The 19,369-nt window shown below is 39.8% G+C and overlaps 2 protein-coding genes across 4 annotated transcripts; one reads left to right on the top strand and one right to left on the bottom strand.

Annotated features, from left to right (window-relative positions):
• Positions 1-2,147: 2,147 nt before the first annotated feature.
• Positions 2,148-8,175, top strand: LOC120714142 (prosaposin). 3 transcript variants are annotated; one of them, XM_040000206.1, is made up of 10 exons: positions 2,148-2,280; positions 2,355-2,404; positions 3,875-3,949; positions 5,759-5,881; positions 5,977-6,087; positions 6,206-6,286; positions 6,429-6,605; positions 6,953-7,012; positions 7,100-7,165; positions 7,248-8,175. In XM_040000206.1, exons 1-9 carry the CDS (start codon positions 2,229-2,231, stop codon positions 7,154-7,156), a joined length of 786 nt encoding a protein of 261 aa, XP_039856140.1. In that variant the 5' UTR covers positions 2,148-2,228; the 3' UTR covers positions 7,157-7,165; positions 7,248-8,175. The 3 variants fall into 3 exon arrangements, with proteins under 3 accessions (XP_039856140.1, XP_039856138.1, XP_039856139.1); XM_040000204.1 differs by having other exon boundaries at positions 6,429-6,612; positions 6,954-7,012; XM_040000205.1 differs by having other exon boundaries at positions 6,429-6,612; positions 6,954-7,012; positions 7,245-8,175.
• On the bottom strand, positions 7,942-18,166 carry mat2aa (methionine adenosyltransferase II, alpha a). The gene is made up of 9 exons (XM_040000203.1): positions 17,809-18,166; positions 15,089-15,166; positions 14,585-14,707; positions 14,090-14,202; positions 13,845-13,988; positions 12,316-12,534; positions 12,023-12,205; positions 11,231-11,364; positions 7,942-10,646 (listed from the first exon to the last, which is right to left on the bottom strand). The coding sequence occupies exons 1-9, from the start codon at positions 17,906-17,908 to the stop codon at positions 10,544-10,546; spliced, it is 1,197 nt and encodes a 398-aa protein (XP_039856137.1). The 5' UTR covers positions 17,909-18,166; the 3' UTR covers positions 7,942-10,543.
• Positions 18,167-19,369: the final 1,203 nt, after the last annotated feature.

The following is a 19,369-nucleotide window of genomic DNA, read 5'->3' as shown; positions in this document are numbered from 1 at the left end:
CGGGGGACAGCTTTCAGCTCTGGAAAACATTTACAGCATGCACTGACTTAGGAAAGTCAACAAAAACACCATTGCAAGAACCCGAGCACCCCATTCCATCCAATTTGAACTTCTCTCATCCAGGAAACTAGAGCAACCTTTCACACATAGACCTTGAAGCTCTGAATTACGAGCCAAGAGCCTAAACAGGTTTAACTAGTCCATCAAATGTCCACATAACGACTGTTTGGACACAGTTTTAACTACCACACTGCAAACCTGCACTGCAACCATATTATTGGCGGTTAAACCTATACATTTTGAAACCATTTGCAACTTGCACTGTATTCATATTTTTTATTGTTTTATTAAATTACTATTTTTTTTACTAGGAAAATGATTTTATTATATGGAAAACTTGCACATATCTGTGCTGAGTGTAAAGTCATGCTGCTTTTGACTTTATTTGAACCTGAACATGTGATTGTGCAGGTGTTACAAAATGTAGCGCAAACAATATGGCCTCGGTTATCTTCTACAGCAGTCAGTGAAATAATAATGCACATCTTCACCAAAAAAAAAAAAAACCCACACTACTCTGCACAAATTAGTGACCAGGAACTGGTTGTCCCACCCATGGCAGCAAGAACTGTAATCATGCATTTGTGATGACTGCCATTGAGTCTTTCACATCACTGTGGAGGAATTTTTTCCCACTCCTCTGCAGAACTGTTTTATTACAGCCACATTTTTACGGTTAAAGGTTAAACGGCCTGTTTAAGGTCATGCCGAAAGCATCTCATGTCCAGACTTTTCCTAGGCCACTCCAAAACTTTCATTTTGTTGCTTTTGAGCAATTCAGACGTGGATTTTCAGGTTTATTTGGATTATTGTCCTGCTGGATAGAGAGCAGAATTCACAGTCCAACAAATTATGGCAATTCATCCAGGTCCTGAAGCTGCAAAGCAGCCCCAAACCATCACACTACCACCACCGTGTTTGACTGTCAGCGTGATGTTCTTTTTATGAAATGCTCTTTTTTGGTCAGTCTCTGTGTTTTATTGTTTTGTGAGTTGTGAATGTGCTCTTGGATTAATTTTGCAGTGGGAGATTCACAAATTCTGGGAAGGGTCAGCACTCTTCCAAGGTTTACCTGTTTGTAGATAAAGGCTGTTACCATGGTTCATTGGAGTCCCAAAGCATTAGAAATGGCTTTGTAAACCTTTACAGAAAGTTTCTTTAAATTGTGATGTGATATCTTGTTTTTTGAGATCTTTAACTTCACTTTGTCCGACAGGTTCTAGTTAAGTGTTTTCTTCATTCAACAGGCCTGGGTGTGGTTAGTGAAACTAACCTCAGGTTTCTACAAATGTGATTAGTCACAGCAACTTTCTTTTTCTTTTCTTTTCTTTTTTTTTTTACAAACAGTAGGCCCAGTAGGCGGGTGTGTTTAGTTTTTTCTCTTAATAAATGAAACCATCATTTAGAAAATGTGTTCTATATTTACCCCGGTTTTTAGTGTCTAACAATACTTTTTGTTTGATTTTAAGCATCTACTCTGTCTGACAGTATTGAGCTAGTTATTCTCATTTGTTCCACAGGAAGTAGTAGTACGAATGGCATGTCACAGAAGTTTTAAATGTAAAAATAAACTTAACAACGACCTACAGTCATAGATATGTGGTTATCAAAGCTTGTTGTTAGCATTAGGTCAAGGCTGTAAGGCAAATTCCTACGTTTTATATTATTTGCTGATATTGCACAGACTCTGGGAAGCTAAAAGGAACGAGTTGAAGCAGGAGAAACATTTCCCCCATTTATGTTTGTCAAATGCAAACTGAGATTACAATCTGAAACAGTTACGTTGTGAATGGTACAGTTTTAAAGAAAGAGCGATAAAGTATGCAGAGTTGGATATGACAGTGTAGTGCATTAGGAAATACAGCACATACTTACAAAAAAAGCCCACACATGTCTTGAAAGATAAAATAAAAACTTGTTTTTGCACCTTTGTGTGAGGAAGTGAATATGAAACTCGACTAACATTACCATATTGAGAATGGGAGGGGAATAAAAAAAACTTCTGCTAACTGAATGAGATCTTATCAAATTGGTTCAAGCGTGCTCCCCCCCCCCTCAAAAAAAAAAAAATCTAACGGGTTGAGACCACAGCTGTGGATCAGATATAAGCAGCTCTTGCAGTTCACCCACAGATGTGAGGAAGGAAAACTTCCAGAGACTAACAGAAGATGGCCCTGCTTACATTTGCCCTGCTTCTCTCCATCGCTCTCCAAGGCTGTGGTAAGACAATAAAATAAAGTATAGTGATGAGATTAATTAAAGTGAAGGTTATTAATGAAAATTTCTTCCTGCAGCCTTGACTTACAGCAGCGGTGGTTTGGAAAGCGTTCCTGAAGAGTTAAAAGTAAGTGATTTCTCATAGTTAAGCCATGTTTTACATTTAAATCAGGGGTGTCAAACATAAGTGACGGGGGCCAGAATCAGCTCTGCAAGGACTCCAATTCAGTCCACTGGACGGCTTTGGAAAATCTTTTCATGAGTCTTACCCAGTGTTGGTCAAGTTACTTGAAAAAAGTAATCAGTAACTAATTACTGATTAGTTCCCCAAAAAAGTAATCCCGTTACTTTACTGATTACTTATTTTCAAAAGCAATTAATTACTTATTATTAGTTACTTTTTAAAAACACAATTTACAACCTGAATAGGTGATAAAGCGATAGATCTTTCAGCCCAATTCTACTTTTTCTGCATAATCCATCATACAAAATGTAATCAAATGGAAAAGTCTCTTTTTTTTAACTTGTTTTATCAGTTTTAATCTTTTAACTTTATGCATCAAGTAAAAATTAAATTATATGCACCATTCTCTGACTTGAAGAAATTAGTTTAACATTTAAACCTATTTTCTGCACATTCCAGCACATAAAATAAAATATTTTTTGTGTTTACACTCAGTCTTTCAAATAGATGCAAGTAAAACACAGCAGAAAATAAATAAAGTCAAAGACTAGCGGTCCTTTTGCTCTACTTTCATCTGTAAAGCAGGACTGGGGTAGGCGGAGGTTTACTTACTTTAAAAAGTAATCAGATTACAGTAGCGTGTTACTGCCCATCTCTGGTCTTACCGCATTGCCTACTAATAAAGGCCTCCTGCATGGCCACTCAAAGTAGACCAAAATAAATAAGTAAAATACAGAATTGTTGCTGGGGTTTTTTCACTACTGACTATAGAAATTTCTAATTTTTTCAATGCGTGAGGTCTTTAATTTACTTCAGCAGCATTTCTTTGTCATGTAGAAAACCTGAGATGAACTGTAGAAATTACATTTCTTTTTCTTATGTTAAAATATCTCAGGCAGTCAATGTGTAGTCTTTAAACTCACAGGAGGGGAAACTTCACTTGTCCGGCCCACTTATGATCAAAGAGGGCTGTATGTGGCCCTCGATGTGAAAAGAGTTGGACATCTGTAATTTAAAATTTAGTGGTAGTTAGTAAAAAGGAAAAAAATCACATAATTTCCCTGAGTACCATGAACATGTTTGCAGACTTTTTCCCTAAAACTCTTTTTTTTTTTTTGTGGGGAATTGTAATGACAGTATAGGAGTGTGTGATACTTTAGCACTGCTCACAGTGAGGGCAAAAGCAAATGTAAGGGCGCAGTGTTGAGAAGTGAGATTTTCATTTCTTCAAAATGAAGAAGTCTGCTGTTACGCGTCGAGTTATAAAAGCTTGTAAAAGTTTTACCACCTACTTTTGGATCCAGATTGAATAAACTTTAAACCAAGCTAAACTGTGCCCACAGCACAGAGCTGCACCAACAAACCTAGATTTAGGGTATTAATTTATGTTCATCACGTGATTTTGTTTTTCAGACCGGAGATGTTTGCCAGGACTGCACCAAAATATTTGAACTCCTTGTTGACATGCTTTCCAATGCAGACCTGCAGGTGAGTACACCTGGTGCCCGAGGAGCAAACACATTCCTAAATGTTCAAATTTGCTCACTGATAATATTATCCACATCTTCCATTCCCATATTAAATATATTATATAAGATTAAAATATGAGACCTGTGGCATGAATAAAGAAAAACTAAATATTTTACATTCCAGGAATTTTTAGTGTAATCTTATCATCTAAAGCACATTTTTCACCTTCAGAGATGTAAATAATCTGTAACCAGTTGTGCATGTCTTAAAAACACACACACCAAACTAAAGGTCACTTCATAGTTTTGGTGGTGAGCCACTTCCTATTTTTTCTAAGAAAAGTTGAAATGAAATTTACCATTCAAATTTTGTTCAGACACACACACACACACACACACACACACACACTTGACTTCCAAGATCCTCTTTTGATCTAGCCTGATCTGGTTTACAGGCTCCAAAGACAGAAATAAGTTGGGGGGTTTTATCACGTATGTTGATAAACATTGAAATAGTTTAGAGGAATAGTTCTCCAGGCTTCTTGAAGGACATTCAAAGCTCTTCTTTGGATGTCGGCTGCCTTTTGTTCTGCTCTCTGTCAAGATGATCCCACACTGCTTCAATAATGCTGAGCTCTGGGCTCTGGGAGGCCCATCCATTACCATTAGAGGCAGGCACACTACTGGATAAAATGCATCCCCACACAACAGGAGATGCCAGATGGCTGTAAACACTCACTGTTGGATCGCTTTACTGAGCTCCTCTGAAAATGACTTAAACCCAAAATGTTTCAAATGATGATTCATCACTCCATAAGTCCTGTTGCCACTGATTTTCAGTGTAATTTGGTCAACCTTCTCTTGTTATTTCCCTTCCTTAAGAATGGCTTCCTGACAACCACCCTGTCCACTCAGACCATCTCTTGTTAGGCAATGATGAACACTTTTATCCTCTATTTGTCCAGGTTCCTGAAACTTTTTATGGACACGCTGCACCTGTCTGCCAACCTTTGATTAGGTTGGTGCAAAAATTCTACTAATACTAGGGTTTTGATGCTTGAATGCATCATAGGTCAGTATTAAGTGTCTTAACAAGAAAAGACTCAAGACTCTTAAATAGTATTATATAGAGGAAAATATGAAAACATATAAATAAAAAGTAACATATGCCTTGTTCTCAACCACTACCACATGACACCATAGTAAACAAGTCTGGAAAAAAAAAAAAACCTGCTACTGTTAGGCAAAAATAGAAAACTGAATAGTATTCATTCAGTTCACTTGTTAACTTTGTGACTGTTAAGATTTTGTACTGAAGCTTTATATCCACAACACTGATTCTGTTTTAGGGCCTCACATAGTATTAGTAGGTGGTTAATGAACCCGTTGTGATTGGATGAAAGCTAAAGGGGCAGAAGACAGGGGGGCGATCGTGATTGATTGAATCTTTATTTTGAACATGTTGAAAAAGTACAACAAAATAGAATTAAAAGAGACAAATGAACAAAGCAAAACAAAAGGAAAACGAGCAACCAGGGGGGCGATCGTGGCTCAAGAGTTGGGAGTTCACCTTGTAATTGGAAGGTTGCCGGTTCGAGCCCCGGCTCAGACAGTCTCGGTCGTTGTGTCCTTGGGTAAGACACTTCACCTACCGCCCACTGGTGTTGGCCAGAAGGGCCGATGGCGCGATATGGCAGCCTCAACAAGTTTATTTATGTAATGTGAAAACAAAAAAAAATGCCACACCTGCTCTGCTTACTTAGCTGAAGACAAATGGGGCTACCAGTCTTTAAGTCAATATTCTGACTCACCGCTTTATTCTGCACAGAAAAAGATCATGAATGGCATTGAAAGCGTGTGTGCACTCATGCACGGTCCAGCTGCCAATCTCTGCAAACAAGAGGTGGAGAAGATGTTCCCACTGGCCATCAATTTTGTTACTTCCATCTTGGTAAGTCTGAGAAGTCCAAAACCAGATGCATCCTTGAGTACGGCATTTCTGACACTACTGAGAGGTCAGTAAACACGTTTTTCTCTCTTCCACAGAAACCAGCGGAGGTGTGCAAAATCCTTGGGCTCTGCAGCTCTTGTGATAAAGAGCAGATGCTCAGCTATTTTGCCCAGGAGGCCCTTCAGGCTGCTGTGACAAGTGATAATGTGAGTATCTGAAGTTTAGAAAGACACATTGTGAGGAGAAAAGAAAAGAGAAAAAAAACAAAAAAAAAACAAACACACACATTGTGCTGAACTCTTGCCATTTATGTGCCTCAATCAGGTGAAGCCCTCAACCGAATGCTCCTTCTGCACCTTCCTCATCAAGACTTTGGAGGGTTTGCTTCCCAAAGAAAGAACAGAGGTGAAACACCGTTATAGCGCACATGAAAACAGTACTTCCTTGTGCTGCACACAGACACTTAAAAGCAATCAGACCACAGCTGAGAGTAATCACTGTCAGTTTTGTTTTTTTGTTTTTTAAAAACCCTGCTCCTCTTCTACAGGAAGCAGTGGTCAAGCTGCTGGAAGAGATATGCCATATTCTGCCGGCCTCCTACCGCAACCAGTGTGAGACTGTGATCGACAAGGTCAGCAGGACAGTGCTGGATGCAATCCTGGCTTATGCGACCCCGCAGGCCATCTGTCACCTCATGCACTTCTGTAAAGGGGAAGAATCTCCGCTTGTGGGTCAGTTTGTTCTCCCTTGCTTTTATTGCAGTGATTGTGATCGTTTACTTAATATGTCATATGTTGGACACAAGATCTCCAGAGACCAGGATGTCCAATAATTTGTCTTGTACATGCTTTATATTTAAAAAGTTTAAGTGAAGACCTAATATGGCATAATTATACATTAGTTACAACTGCATCATTCATGCATTACAGTACTTTTTAGGCCCAGGAACTGAGATTTAAATCGGATGCATCCGTCTAATCTGAAAGCACAAATCAAAATATACAAAACGTCCCTTTAAAGAATTCTCAGTTACCAAGTGAACTTTCTTCTATCTCCTGCTTTAAACCTGCAGATCCATGCACTCTGACAACATACAGATGCAGAGACGTCAAGACTGCTCTCAAGTGCGGAGTAAGTAAACCTCTATTACAATGAATTCACCCGTTCAGCTTTCAGACACTGCAGTATTACATGCGATGCATGTCTCACTCTGTGCAGACTCTGTTCTATTGCCACAAATTTGCCTGGAAGCCTCTGAACTACAACACAATCTGAAGGATTAAGGTGGGTGTACATTGATTTCACACAAACTGTAATCAAAGTAAAAAACATGCAGTCTCAATAACACAACTTCTTTTCAAAGCAGATCCAATAAGAGTCAGCGTGGCGGACGCAGCAGATATTTCATCGAGCACCAAATCTTCTTCAGCAGCATTTTAACAGCATTTCACATCCCAATTTGATTTCTTACTGCATATTGTAATTTTTGCATTACATATTCAGCCTGCACAGAGTTATGAAATCCAGAAAACATTGTGTCTAAGTGTCATCTTTACTCCGCCACTGCTACTTCTTGTAGCAGAGTAAATATTACTGGCTCAGAGTGGGATTTCACTTATTGCCTATGTGCTTTTTTTTTTTTTTTTTTTTTTTTTTTTTTTTAAATACACCAACCATTTATCAATTTTCCTGTCTCTTCTTTAATAAAGTGTTTTTGTAGTGTTTCCCAGCTGACTTGACAACTTATCCTTTGCTGTTAAATAGACTTATGTTTGAGATTTAGAAGTCAAATGAGGTAAAAGTGTTTGAGTCGACTGCTGAATGTAGGGTGGGCACAGATATTTTAGTCTTTGGTGATCTTCCTACTTTCAAGTCAGCAGTTTGGCAGAAGTAATAAAGCACAAATAGAGACCGTTTCTGTCTAAGGAAGTGTTCGTCTTTACCACCTCGCAGACATAGGATCACTTCTGCTTTATTTAAAAACATATGAAAGTGTCATCTACAGCAGCACAGTTTAAAGATGTTGAAGTTAGCCCTTCACATAAAACAAGCACAGCCTGTAAGCACAAAGCAAGGGTGCATTTTATTTTAACAGTTTAAGAGAAAGTCAACAACAAATCACACTCGGAAACGCCAAAGACGGAAACTAGCCTTGGGGTTGTCAGGGTCAAAATGGTAAGTTGTGTACTTGGAGGTAGGGGAAGAGGAAATTTGCAAGAGGAGAAAAGGCACTTTTTTTTCTTTTTCTTTTTTTACCCCCCATGTTTAGCAACTGCTGACAGACTAAATGATTTTAAAAAAAAAAAAAAAAAAAAAAAAAGTGAACAAGGGAGGGAGTGCTCCTCAAACATAGTCCACAGGAGACATGTAAACAGGCTGGTTTCTCTGTACAACACCAACTACTATTTTCTCCATCTGTGGATGAGCGAGAGGAGACAAAGTTTAAAAAGTAGGTTCCTTAATTTAAATAACTAGTGTGACATTAGCCCCTTTTAGGCACAGCATCCTGTTATTGTGATTGCATCCTGATGCGTTTGCTGCATGCCTGAAAGAGCACGATGAAAAAATAAAATCTTACCAAACACTGCAACATTAATATATCACTTTAAGCATGCGCCAAGTCTGAATGAACGCAGTCACATAAATGCGACACCTGCATCTCTGTGGGTTGCTCAACTCACAAGACAGCAACCTAGAAATAAATACACTGGACATGGCAAGTTATCTCACCAACTCTTCCACTCGGCGGCAAGATTAAAACAGCCGTCTACAACTGATCTCTCCCTCCCTCTGTCAGAGGCTGTGTGTGAGGGTGCAGATGTCAGAAGCACAGTGCAGCAGACGGTAAAATGGGAACAGTAAAGTGTGGTTACACTTCACAGGAGAAAATTTCATTAGCACAGCAATAAGTGCAAGTAGTCTTTTGCACAAATGCCAGATATAAAGCCTGCGGGACAACCGTCACTATTGTGGGAGTGTCTGAACAAAGGTGAGGGGAACATTAACCCTCTTTCAGACATGTTTGCCAGATTTGTAGGAGGAATTTAAATCTGTAGTACATGCAACGAGCCACAAGGTGGTGCTACAGGAGTCTGACTACAAACCTACTTCACTATAATTTTGGGGAACACAGCACCATCTAGCTGCATGATGCAGGCATATTTTAAACCTGCCAATAACCAACACAGGAACATCCAAATGCTGTAAGCCTGAGTTCAATCAGCATTTAGGTGAGAAGTGCAACAGGAAAAGCATTTAAAGGCAAATACTCTATAAAAGCCTCAGGTTTGAATCTAGCCAGGGTCTGACAATCACACATACATGAACAATCTAGAGTTTTAGCAAAAAAGTGTATCAGTCTCTTTAAAAGAACAGCAGTTATCTCAGAACTGTTTCTCATGGAAACATTTGATTTGTCACAATCATAGCCCACAATGTATGGCATTAAATATGAATACATCTCTTTAAAAACAAATATTTTAAAAGAAAAGCTTCTTTTACAACTTCTGCATTCGATTAACAGCATCTGGACATACAATATGTGTTTTAGGTAACCTTAAAACTACTAACTGTAGCTGTGCGGTGCTCACATCTTTGTGATGTAGCTTTACTCTTCATGTTCCACTTTCCCATTGAGTTCAGGCGGGACAAACCAGGATAGGCAACAAGATTGGGAAAATTTTTCTGAATTAAAAAAAATAAAATAGACTTGACAAACATTCAGTTGTCCCTCCTTGCTGGTCAAACTTAGGTCCCACATTCAAACACCATCATAAAATATTTCAAGTACGGTGTTTCCATGAGATAAAGGCAGCCCCTGCTTAGAGGTGACGGAGGTCAGGTTTCTCTGTACTACACCCAGACTCTGTCTCGGTAATGCCAAGTACTGTGCCTTCATCTTGGTCAGCAGAACGTTGACACATTTAACATCATTTGTAACATTCACATGGTTTTAAAACCTACAAAATAAATCGAGGTACAGCCCAACATAACCACGAGATCATAGCAGCTTCTGACTTCTCTGTAAAACGTCAGAAAACACTGGCCTGAAGGGACAGCACAAACAAAAATAGAAATAAATAGAAAACTGTAGCATTTGACCCATCTTTGCCATCAAGAGGTTTATAAAAAAAAAAAAATACACTTTTTTTTTTTTTAAAAAGGAGTGCAAGTGGAATAGAAGATGTTTCTGTACTGTGAAGTTACCATCAAGTTAGACATAAAACATTTCCACTGATCACTTCTAAAACTACACTGCAGTGAGATTCTGAATTTGAAGGTTGTGGAATACTAGAAGTGTTTTCATTACTGTATGCAAGTATGGTTTTAATATTGAGGTGTCAATAATACCAGATTTGCTGACATACAAATCGGTGCACTCTTTCCATAGGTGTGCCAGGAAACATGATCGCCATTAATTATGCAAAAGAAAAGAAATGCACCATAATTAATTGAATCTGGCCGCAGCGCTTAAACTCTGGTCTTGGCAACTGAACTGAAAGAGCCATTTTTTTCTCTGCAGGGTGTACCAACATGTGGATAAAGGGCATTTTGTATGTAGCAAAGGCTGTCAAAGTGTGGCTGTTTGTGAGAGGAAGAATTTTAAAGGGAGAAGACTGGAAGAAGGACAGATACCAGGCCCATTAAACAGGAGGGGGGTGTTCAGTACATCAGCTTCTTTGGCACCTCCCATGAAAAGACGTCACGACCAAAGTGACCGTAAGCTGCTGTGTGCTGGTAGATGGGCTTCTTCAGGTCAAGATCCCTGAAACAAGAATTAAATAGAGTGACTCGCCAGCTAAACATTTAAACATTTCTGCTCTTGGTAGTCGGCATCACAAATGCAGTTTGGTTAAAGGAACGGTTTTAACAACATACAATAGCTGAAACTTGTTGTTTAGAGATGTTAAAAACACTAGATTGTAGAGGAATGTTATATCATATAACTCAAATACACATGCCAATGTTTTACCTCATCTAACAGACTAGGTTCCATTTTGAGAGTTTTCTGACATTTAGGCCCCAGACCCCAAGAGAGAGAGGGAATAACGTCTGATTGGGTGAATGCCACTTTCACTGCTGAAATATAGAGAAGTAAAACCACCTACTTTGTGCCCAATTTCACCTACCAACTACTTGCCAGCTGGTCAAGGAATCCACATTTTTCTCCATAGTAACCGTAGGCTGCCAGATGGTCACAGACCAGTTTCTAGGCCTGTACAGCTAAGGACTTAGACTACATGACTAGCCTTTTTATGCCTCTTGTTTAAAACCAAATGACAACAATCCTAATAAAACAGAACTAAAGTGCAGGTTTGGTAGCAAAGACCTGATACTGTCACAGAATACCTGACAATAACTCCTGGACGGAGGTCAAAGTTCTTGTTCACAATGTCCAGCAGCTCCCTTTCACTCTTCTGGGAGGTCCCGTAGTGGAAGATTGAGACAGAGAGGGGATGGGAAACACCAATGGCATAGGATACCTAAAACAATTGTTAATCATAAACACATCATTCAAAAATAATGACAGGGGAGACATTTTAACACCAAAGCACTCCACATGTGCTTTAGTACACTGATTAAAGTCAAAAATCTTCTCCAATTCAATTATGAGTGTGATAATACAGAGCTGATAATTGCTGTAGTTAAGCCCAGGAATAGTGAGCTTACGGACAAGCTGCAGAGACCAGTTAGAACTGCTCACCACTTGATTTGCTTTCCCAATAGAGCAGCATTGAGAACTTTTTAACTGTAGAGTACATTTTACAACACATACTGTACACACTGATCAACAACTCAAGTCTAGGCAGTCACAGAAAAGATTTTCTATGCTCTTAGAAAGCACAGGAATCAAATACCAGCAAATGAAAATCCAGAGCAAGATGCAATGATGCATGTACAATGGTAACAGGTTTTTGCGGACAAATTAAATATGAAAACATTAAAAGGTGATTAAACCAACAAGCAGAATTCGATAGATGACAAGCTGGTGCATGACTGTCTACGGGGAGCTGTAAACACTGCTTTTTGTGAGCTGTAAAACCATGAATTTGAGTACCTTCAGTTCTAGAGGCAGCTGAGTTTTAAATCCCATTATATGCAGGTTTTAGATTGAGTAAAACTGATATACTGTGTACTCACCTGGACCAAGACACGCTTGCAGAGCCCAGCTTTTACTAGAGATTTGGCCACCCAACGGGCAGCGTAGGCTGCAGAGCGGTCTACCTTTGTGTAGTCCTTCCCAGAAAAAGCTCCACCGCCATGGGCTCCCCAACCCCCGTAAGTATCGACAATAATCTTACGCCCGGTCAGTCCAGCATCACCCTGCCAGAAGTAAAGGTGGAGGTATTAGTCCATTAAATCTCACTAGAAAGTTTAATGACCTTAGTGTGACAGCATGGCTGCCTTCAAAAGGTTTACAGCTTTTGTTTCACCTGTGGTCCTCCAATGACAAAGCGACCACTGGGCTGCAGGTGGTAGATTGTGTCATCGTCAAGAAACCCGCTGGGAACCACGGCTTTCACCACCCGCTCCTTCAGAGAGCAACGCATCTCATCCAAACCTACGGCCTCATCGTGTTGCACAGAGATCACAATTGTGTGGACGCGCAGAGGTACCATGGCTCCTCTATCCTGCCTGTACAGAACAGTCACCTGAGGGAGAAAACAAAGACAAGTGATGGCTCCAGCTAGTATGATCACAGGTTTGAACAAACGCAAGCAAAACAGTTTGCAGGAACATCCGGCAATAATAATGACATGCATCTGTATTTACCGCAAATATTTTCACTGCCTGTGGCTAAAGCATTGATAGTTAATGTGAGGATGTCTTTTAGCTAACAGTATCTTTCCAAAAACAGCATAAAAAACCCACAACACAAATCTTCATTTCTTGCAGAGCTCCCAAAATGTAGGACAGACAGTATTGTCCAATTTTATCTGAACTATAAATATAAATTGTATAAAGATGATGTAGCTTCTGTGTTTGAAAAGTGAAACCTGTGCACAAAAGCTTTAAATCTGCAATGTTTTTAAGGTCCACCAGGTGGAGATACCTGCAGCTGGCCTATGGGAGGACTGCTTTCTATTTTCCACATTGCTTTTCTGGTCTTTCTCCTTTAGATAACAGTAGTGGGGAAATGAGGGATTAGGGGGAAAGACATGCAGCAGTGAACCTTTGATTGGAGTTGAACTTGGGCTGTTGCATTTAGCTTTTCAACACAGTCACCTGCTTACTATGCAAGGTAAACTGGTGCACAGGAAAGACTAAGAGTCAACATGTTCAAGTCAGAATGTATTCTTTACAAGTCAGTTTTATAAACCGTCTTAACACATCCCATCAGAAAGGAGGATAATCCATGGTATGACTTTTGTCTACCAAGTTGTTAGCCAATGAGTGTGCAGTTTCACAGTCAAACCCGCTCCTCTCTCCTCACATGAGGTTTTTAAAAAAAAAAAAAAAAAAAAAAAACCCGACAAAACATTTTGAGGCTTCAAAGCTGGACTTCCAGAACTAATGAGTGGCATCATGGTAGCTACATCCACCCATCCAACTTTTACGCTGTCTGTGTGAGTGAAACTTTATAAACTGCATCAAAAATGTACAAGAGTCAACAGCAAATGCACCAAAACAGGAACAGAGGGCACCAAGCACTTTAAACACAGAATATAAAATATTACCATTCATTATTTATACACAGTATTAAGATTTCCCTTTTACAGCATGTCAAAGCAGGAACTCAACATTCAAACCACACTTAAATCTGCAAATACTGTCTAAATTATTCAGTACAGTCAGAAATAGGGTTACAGCCAATTACCAACTAACCATAAGTGTACAAACTGAAGAGGAGGAAGAAAAAACAAAAGCCGAACAAAAGGAAATAAACAAACTTAGCTTCCACCTACACTTATAAGAACTTAAAGAACTGGCTCCAAACTGTAAATATACTTTGACCACATACCTGAGTTTTGGAATCGGGGCGGAGCCAGGGCAGCTCTCCATTTCTGCGCAATTCAGCCATCTTGGCATTGAGCTTGTGAGCCAGGACAATGGTAAGCGGCATGCACTCCTCTGTCTCATCAGTGGCATACCCAAACATCAGACCCTGCCACAGTTGCAGTCATGTGTCAAATCATTAAAGTACATTACTGTTACATTTCTGGCTTAAGTTACTTGGCTCTAGACAAAATGTATGAATCAGCTGACCTGATCACCGGCTCCGACATCCTCCTCTTTGCGATCCAGGTGAACACCCTGGGCAATGTCAGGGGACTGCTGCTCCAAAGCCACCAGCACATTGCAAGTCTTGTAATCAAAGCCTATAAATCCCCCAAAATAAGCCTCAGTAAAATGTTTCAGCTTATCATTATAGGTCAAAATAAAGTAGTATTAGGACAAATTTTGCATCAACTGAATTTGTCACTATGTGCAAACAAGATCTGTAGACCAACTATAGTTGATAATAATTAAAAAAAAAAAAAAAAGTTCAAGAATCTTTCAGCCTACGTCCATGATATCAGTGGCATTAAGCCAGAGTGGTGGCACAAGTCTTTTTATAAAAAGGGTAATAATCAGACTTCAAGATTTACTGTAATTTTCTCCAAGAGAGAAGAGAGTTACCATTACTTTTCTTTCTTTGGCCTTTTGGATATAACTGCACACATTTGAACCGGAGCTAAACTCACAGCTAGCTGATCTTACCTTTCGAAGAGTCGTTATAGCCAATATGTTTAATTGTGTCCCTGACAACCTTCTGGTAGTCCACATTAGCCCTGGAGGTGATTTCCCCAGCCAGCAGGATCATCCCAGTCTTGGCAACAGTTTCTGAGGACAAAAAACAAAACAATATGCAGTGAAAGCAATAATGCAAATGGCCTGAAGCAAATGCAGTTCATTAACAACTGTTGCCATGTCTGCACCTAAACGCCACCCTAGGGCAGAACTTTGAAAGCACCTGATAGATCATTTGAATACAAGCCCCTAAAAAAAAAACAAAAAAAAAACAACAACAACAAAAAAACAAACAAACCACATTTTAAAAAAAAAAAAAGTACATTTTCAGACTGGTATTGTTTCAGAGATTTGTAACATGCCCAATTTTGCATAGATATGGTTCAACAGTGGATCATGTGCCATAGTTAAAAAAAAAAAAAAAAAAAAAAAAAAAAAAAAAGCCTTTATGGTTGCCCCGCCTCTTTGACTTACCACATGCTACTTTGGCATCAGGATCTTGTCTGAGGTGTGCATCCAACACGGCATCGCTGATTTGGTCACAGATCTTATCTGTGGAGCAAAATAAGCACAACAGTTTAATGCGATTCCTTAGTTTGGTTGGTAAAATGACGATAACAGCTGATATTTTACTTCATACGGAGCCCCCCAGGGGACAGGAGAAAAAAAAATTAGGGAGGAAAAAAAAAAAATAAGACGGACTTATTGCGAGATCTCTCAAAAGAGATCTCGCAATAAGATATCTCGCCATAATATTGCGAGATCTCTTATTGCGATATCTTCTTATGGAGATCTCGCAATAAGTATTGCGAGATCTCGCAATAAGTATTGCGAGATCTCTTATTGCGAGATCTCTTATTGCGAGATCTCTTATTGCGAGATCTCGCAATACTTATTGCGAGATCTCGCAATACTTATTGCGAGATCTCGCAATACTTATTGCGAGATCTCGCAATACTTATTGCGAGATCTCGCAAAACTCCAACAATGGCGGCAGCTACTTAGTTGTAATATTACTCTTTCTGGGTCACAAAATACACTTTTAAGATATTTTGAGGCGTGAATGTAGTTGTGTAAACGTCAGATACCTGCTCGGTTTACAAGACATCACATATTTGCAAAAGAGCTCCGACGTTTTTGGAGATCTGACACCCACTAGCTCGAAGCTAACGGGAGGTCGAGACCTACTACAGCCGGGAGGAACACCGCTTTCCCGGCACATCGTGCCTCGACCTCCCGGTCGGCTTCGAGCTGGCGGCCACTAGCTCGAAGCTAACGGGAAGTCGAGACCTACTACAGCCGGGAGGAACACCGCTTTCCCGGCACATCGTGCCTCGACCTCCCGGTCGGCTTCGAGCTGGCGGCCTCCGAAGAATGCGGCTAAAACTTTTGCGAGATCTCGCAAAAGTCCGTCTTAATTTTTTTTTTCCTCCCTAATTTTTTTTTTCCTCCCTAATTATTTTTTTTTTCCTCCGTAATTTTTTTTTCTCCCATGTCCCCTGGGGGGCTCCGTAACTTCATAATTAAATGAATGAAACATTAAATTATGCATATTATAAAAAGCCAAGTCTCAAATTAAAAATTACGATCATTAAGAGAAGGTTTTACACTTCTTGTCACTTAAGACTGGATAATGACTAGTTTTCAATCAATTGTAACAAAAGCAAAAATCATTTCAATGCAAAACAGATGCAAAGATATTTGTGCTTGTGTTTGCCCCTTCATGATGTAGTTTCCACATTTGATTGCTTGAATGCAAAGAAATTGAAACCTGTAGCCTAAACCTCATATCCACATATTTGGAGGCCTTTAACTGTAGTATAAGACCAACCATAGTGTGTTGGTCTTCAACATTTCCAAAAAACAAGTTTTAGAACCGGTGTGACAGGATTTACAAACAGACTATTCAGCTTCCAGGTTGTTGAAGCAGTTTTTCTTCCCTTCTAACTGCAAAGGCTGTGAACGGGACTACTTTGCCCCCAGAGTTGAGCACTAGCCCCTGCAGTGCCTATATTTAGGAGTACTGGTAAGCCTATTATCTGTTGCAACAGAGCTGCCCCAGTATGAGACTGAGCCCAGTATGAGACTGAGAACTGCAGCACACTGTGTCCCAAGCTGCTCAATAATTCTTCAATTAAAGCATGCAAGACCTCAGTTTTGGCTTCTTGTAAGTCTTTTCACTGAAAAGATTTAACTAGTCTTGTCACAGCGTTTTTAATGATGGCTTAAGTGCTCTAGTAAGCCCTTACAGTGAATTAGCCAACACAAAAGCAGTCCTGCCACAGGCCCGAGCCTCATTAAGCTTATTAAGTTAGGTTTTTGTTTGAGCTGTTTAGGAGAGGTATCAGTCTGCGACTTGAAAAGTGGCGATAAAGCGGGACAACACAACTCCTAAACATCTCCGACAAATTAAGCATCATTATCTGCCTGAACTTATGATAAAGATGCAGTGCCAAAAGGTAGCCAAGGGTCCTAAATAACCACAAATTTGCGTTTACTGCCAACACCCCCAACGGGATAAAACATCTGACTGCTGACGGAGGGATGGGGTGGATGTGATTGACAAGCACCAACAGTCCGGGATAACGTGGTGTTAGCATGCCAGCTAGCCACCATGCAGCTAGCATGCAACAGTGACTTTGAGCTTTCAAATAAACTATTCCCTTAACTTCTAAGGAGTATAAATGATTACAGGTAGGGTCTGTAAGGTGTGTGGGAAACTTTACATTTTGTATAAACTGTTTAACAGTCCACAAAACTCTATACAGAAGCCGAGCAGGCCATTCTTTCATTCATGTTTTCTGAGTTAAAACGTTCTAAATATCGCTTTTATTTAGCTTTTGAGTTTAGCCGAAATTAGACTGCTCCAGCCAGTGTAACTTTTAGCCCTTTCCCTTTTAAAACAACCTTTACATTTATAGTTTTCGCCGCATTTTCACTTAAATCACGTTGTGTCCTCTTCTTTGTGTCCCTTTTACTTAATATTCCCTGACTTTACTGTTCAAAAGTAAATTAAACAAGCCACTGAAATTATTATTTCTAGCTTTTCAATAAACTCCACTCAGACATGCCAAGCTAGCAGCGGTACCCAACCTTGTTTGACAGGCTAACAGGATACTAAGCTAATTATTATGGTCAAGGAGGAGGAGGGAGGAAACTACCTCACAGACAGGGAATGGCACGTTATAACTTACCGGGGTGTCCTTCTCCAACTGACTCAGAAGAGAAGAGGAAGCAGTCTTCATCGTAAACCGAGCTGCTGTTGTTAATGAAACCGTTCATCTGGTAGTTCATTTTAGCCACTCTTAGCTTACAAGCTAGCCGACTATATACCCACTTACACAGCTTTGATAGAAAACCGGGAGACACGTTTTACACCTTCACTAGGGTCACCTGCTCGCTCTTCTCTCACACATACACACGCACACACAAAGCGACAACCACAGTTAAAGTTCAGGGAAAACAGGACGGACCAGACAGCTGAATTTATGGTCTGCACGAATTTCCTCAGACCCCTCAAATCATTGCTCTGCAGCCAATGTTATTGTTGAGCACAGACCATGTGGTGCTCATGGGCGTGCTCATACCAAGAGCTAAACGCCAAATGGCGCTGAAGACAAATTGCTCAAGTGACTCAAGTGAACCCTGAGATCTGCTGCATGCTGTGTTTCGTTGTGTTTAGTATTTGGAAAGCAGTTTCCAACGTTTGTGACGAGATGTTATGGTCTAGAACAGCGGTCCCCAACCCCCGGGCCTCGGACCGGTATCGTGCCGCGAGAGTAGAGGGTCAGGTGTGAAATGTGTGGTTTTCAGGGTTTTTATTGGTTTTCAGCGTTATTTTTGTTATGTTTTTGATCGTTAACTCGGTTTTCCTGGGTCTTTTCACGTGTGTTATGAATAAATCTTCTTTTTTTCAGTACCAGTACTAGTTTTATTTTGTTGTATTTATCCGCGACACAAAGGCCGGTCCGTGAAAATATTGTCGGGCATAAACCGGTCCGTGGCGCAAAAAAGGTTGGGGACCGCTGTTCTAGAATGTGGAAATACAAAAATAAGAACCCTAATAAACCATGATTGCCCTATTAAAATATGTGCCATGTGAGGGATTAATTTATAGCGAGATTGTAAATACGTAAGTTTAAATTTTCACTGTACTGTGTGCAAAGTGTTTCATTTTTTTTTAAATTTCTACTGAAAACATTATGAGATGTGTAAAGAGAATAGGAAAAGGTCAAACAGTTTTTTGGGAAAATTACAATTTTTGTAATACCCTCTGCACACCAGCACAATGGATTTAAATCAAACAATTAACATGTGATTCAAGTAGAGACTTTCAGATTTAATTTAAGGGGTTCAGCAAATGTATTGCATTAACTGTTTAGAAAGAACAGCCACTTTCAGAGGCTCAAATGCAACTGAGCAATTGACTGACAAGCAGTTTCATGACCATGTGATGTCTTTCCCCCGATAATTCACAAAAAATTAAGCAGATAAGTTGATTCTAAGCATCCAACCTTTGGTAGCTTTCCACTGGAACACTCAATAAGAGGTCCAAAGGGAAGATGGTGCAAGTGAAGACTGAAAAACCAGAGAAACAGCAAGAACTTTAGGAAGAAATTCAGTGACCAGCTCAGCACCACCAAAAGGCCTAAAACATGACAGGAAACAGCTTAAGTGGATGATGACAGAATTGTTTCCATGGTCAAGAAAAACAGCTAACAAAACATCTAACATAGTCAAGAAGGAGGAATGTAA

This window comes from Simochromis diagramma, unplaced genomic scaffold, assembly GCF_900408965.1.
Source record: "Simochromis diagramma unplaced genomic scaffold, fSimDia1.1 OVJJ01000596.1, whole genome shotgun sequence".
NCBI lineage: Eukaryota > Metazoa > Chordata > Actinopteri > Cichliformes > Cichlidae > Simochromis > Simochromis diagramma.
This window is presented reverse-complemented; position numbering and strand designations above follow the sequence as displayed.